This window comes from Gastrolobium bilobum, unplaced genomic scaffold, assembly GCF_033153095.1.
Source record: "Gastrolobium bilobum isolate Gb01-03AN ecotype WA unplaced genomic scaffold, APGP_CSIRO_Gbil_v1 utg14319, whole genome shotgun sequence".
Classification (NCBI taxonomy): domain Eukaryota; kingdom Viridiplantae; phylum Streptophyta; class Magnoliopsida; order Fabales; family Fabaceae; genus Gastrolobium; species Gastrolobium bilobum.
In genome coordinates, this window is record NW_026898237.1 from 238,043 (window position 1) to 240,264 (window position 2,222).

At 36.6% G+C, this 2,222-nt stretch overlaps 1 protein-coding gene across 1 annotated transcript; it reads right to left on the reverse strand.

Annotated features, from left to right (window-relative positions):
• Positions 1 to 437: 437 nt before the first annotated feature.
• Positions 438 to 2,018, reverse strand: LOC133314162 (transcription factor bHLH18-like). The gene is made up of 4 exons (XM_061515606.1): positions 1,980 to 2,018; positions 1,400 to 1,894; positions 840 to 1,181; positions 438 to 500 (listed from the first exon to the last, which is right to left on the reverse strand). Exons 1-4 carry the CDS (start codon positions 2,016 to 2,018, stop codon positions 438 to 440), a joined length of 939 nt encoding a protein of 312 aa, XP_061371590.1.
• Positions 2,019 to 2,222: the final 204 nt, after the last annotated feature.

A 2,222-nucleotide genomic window follows, 5' to 3' on the forward strand; every position in this document is an offset into this window, starting at 1 on the left:
AGGAACAATTTGAAAGAAGTGCCTGCTGCTATAGTTTCTATCAAACTAGAACCTTTTTCACAACAGGGAAGAGGGAAGAAAGTGGTCCATTCGATTAGTCAAAACCTCTCAAAAACCCTCTTGAGGGAAAAAGAAAATTTAAAACGGCAGAGATTTGAAAATGCTTATTCTGGTGGGGTATGCCAACGTAGCCGATCAGTCAACTACGCAAAAAAAACAACAGAAGAAAAAACTTTGTCATCATCTGTTGAAACTCGGCACACAGCAGCAGAACAAACCCAAGTAAACACCGATAAATGCTTAACAGATACTCGCAGGCCCTTCATATATTACTCCAGAATCCAGATAATGGACTAAAAAGGAAAAAGAAAGCACTGCGATCAAAATATGATTGACTAAAACTCATGACGTAGATTCCTTGAACTGGTTATGCACGATTAGATAAACTGCCTTAGGCTTCCAATTAGATCCTTTGCTGTAATGCAGTTTTCCTTGTTCATCTGCAAGATAACATAAATCATATGATAACGGCCTTGGTCTAGCTATGTGAAATCAAGTGGAGAAAAGAAATAGGTATATCATATGAGTTTACAATTTCTCAGATAATTTTATCTCTTGTACGTATATAAAAATATGTAGTGTTTAATTTTTCTATTTTTCTCTATTCTCCTAACACGAGCTTTATATACTTTTACTTATATGATAAATTTATTTTCTATAACATTGAAAAATTTTAAACTCATATTATATATATATATATATATATAATATTTTAAGAAACGCTAATGATAATGAGTACTACTCTTTCAAAACAGGACTGCGTATATTTAGTTATTTACCTGAGCAACAATAGTTACAGCAATAGTGTTATTCCCGAAGGGAAAAAAGCTGCAACTCTGGACAATGAGATGATTCTTTTCTAATTCGCTGAGAATGGTAGCGGCACGCCAACTCTGTTTGTCGCAGTGAATTCTGATGAGTGCGTCTTTACCAGAAACTATTACTTCCATGTCAGGGTGTGGCTGCTCGCAGTGGCTCTCAGAATTTTCATCGTTGGCGAAGAGAATAGATCTCTTTACCGATCCAACTTTTTTCTTTGACTGCTCCTCCAGAGTCTGCACGCGCTCTTTTAGTTGTTTCACATACTTGATAGCATCTTCCAACACAGAAGCCTTGTCCATCTACGCGTGCAACCATATACATTAATTCAACTTTTAATTAAGATTATTCCAATACATACAATTATATATATTGGCGGTTAACTCTGCAATTGTGTTTTAAGTAGAAGACTATTTATGTGTTCGTCTTCATAAATCTTAAATCATAAATCATATCAATGTTATCCGATGAAGGTGCATCATGAATGAAATTAAAAGAACAATTGTTAAGCTGAAGGTACCTTTTTGAGTCCAGGAACGATGGCTGATAGAGCGATGAAACTCTGGCTGAGCTTTTCCCTTCTTTTTCTTTCGGCTATTACGTGTTCTTGAGCTTGGGTTGGGTTCCTAGCGGTCGTGGCCAGCTGGTTCGCTCGGTTATCATTATTTAAGCAAATTTTCAAATCGGAATCCAGGTTGTGAAATTGGTGGGAAGCAATAGAAGGTGCATTGAAATGCTCAAAAGAAATAAGTTGGGAGGATGAAGAGGAAGAGGAAGAAGCCTTTGGGGCCATAAAGTCACTGAATGTCTTTAGCTTCTTCTTTGGTCTTGTTGGGTTAACGGATTGATTAGGACTTTCAGCAGGGAAACAATTTGGTGTGCTTTCGGAGTTGAAATACTGATAAGAGGAATTGCTCTCTGGGGACCCGCAGAAAGATTGGAAGTCAAAGTCATCAAGTGAGCATGCAAAAGAATCCATCGGATATTGATGAAAGAAGGTGTGATCCTCCATTCCCTGTTCAAGTAAGAGTAAGATTTCTGCTTATATGTTCAGTAATTAGTTTTCTTAAAAGCTTGTGATGAGTTCTCAGTATGCTTACAAGTTCAGGCAAGTAGTTGGTGGACGCAATTTCCATCATCTTCAGTTTCCTTCCTTATATTTAAATATGATGCGTTATGGGGCACTGCAAAAGGAGTCAAACAATACAGCAATCAAAATCTTAGAATCGAAGAGACTAAAAATTCTTAATTAATACAGGGAATGTTGTTTGTTATTTCCTCCAGAAAATTTCTGAATTGTTCAAAAGAACAGGTGAAGTGTTCATGCTGAAAAGAAAAACTAA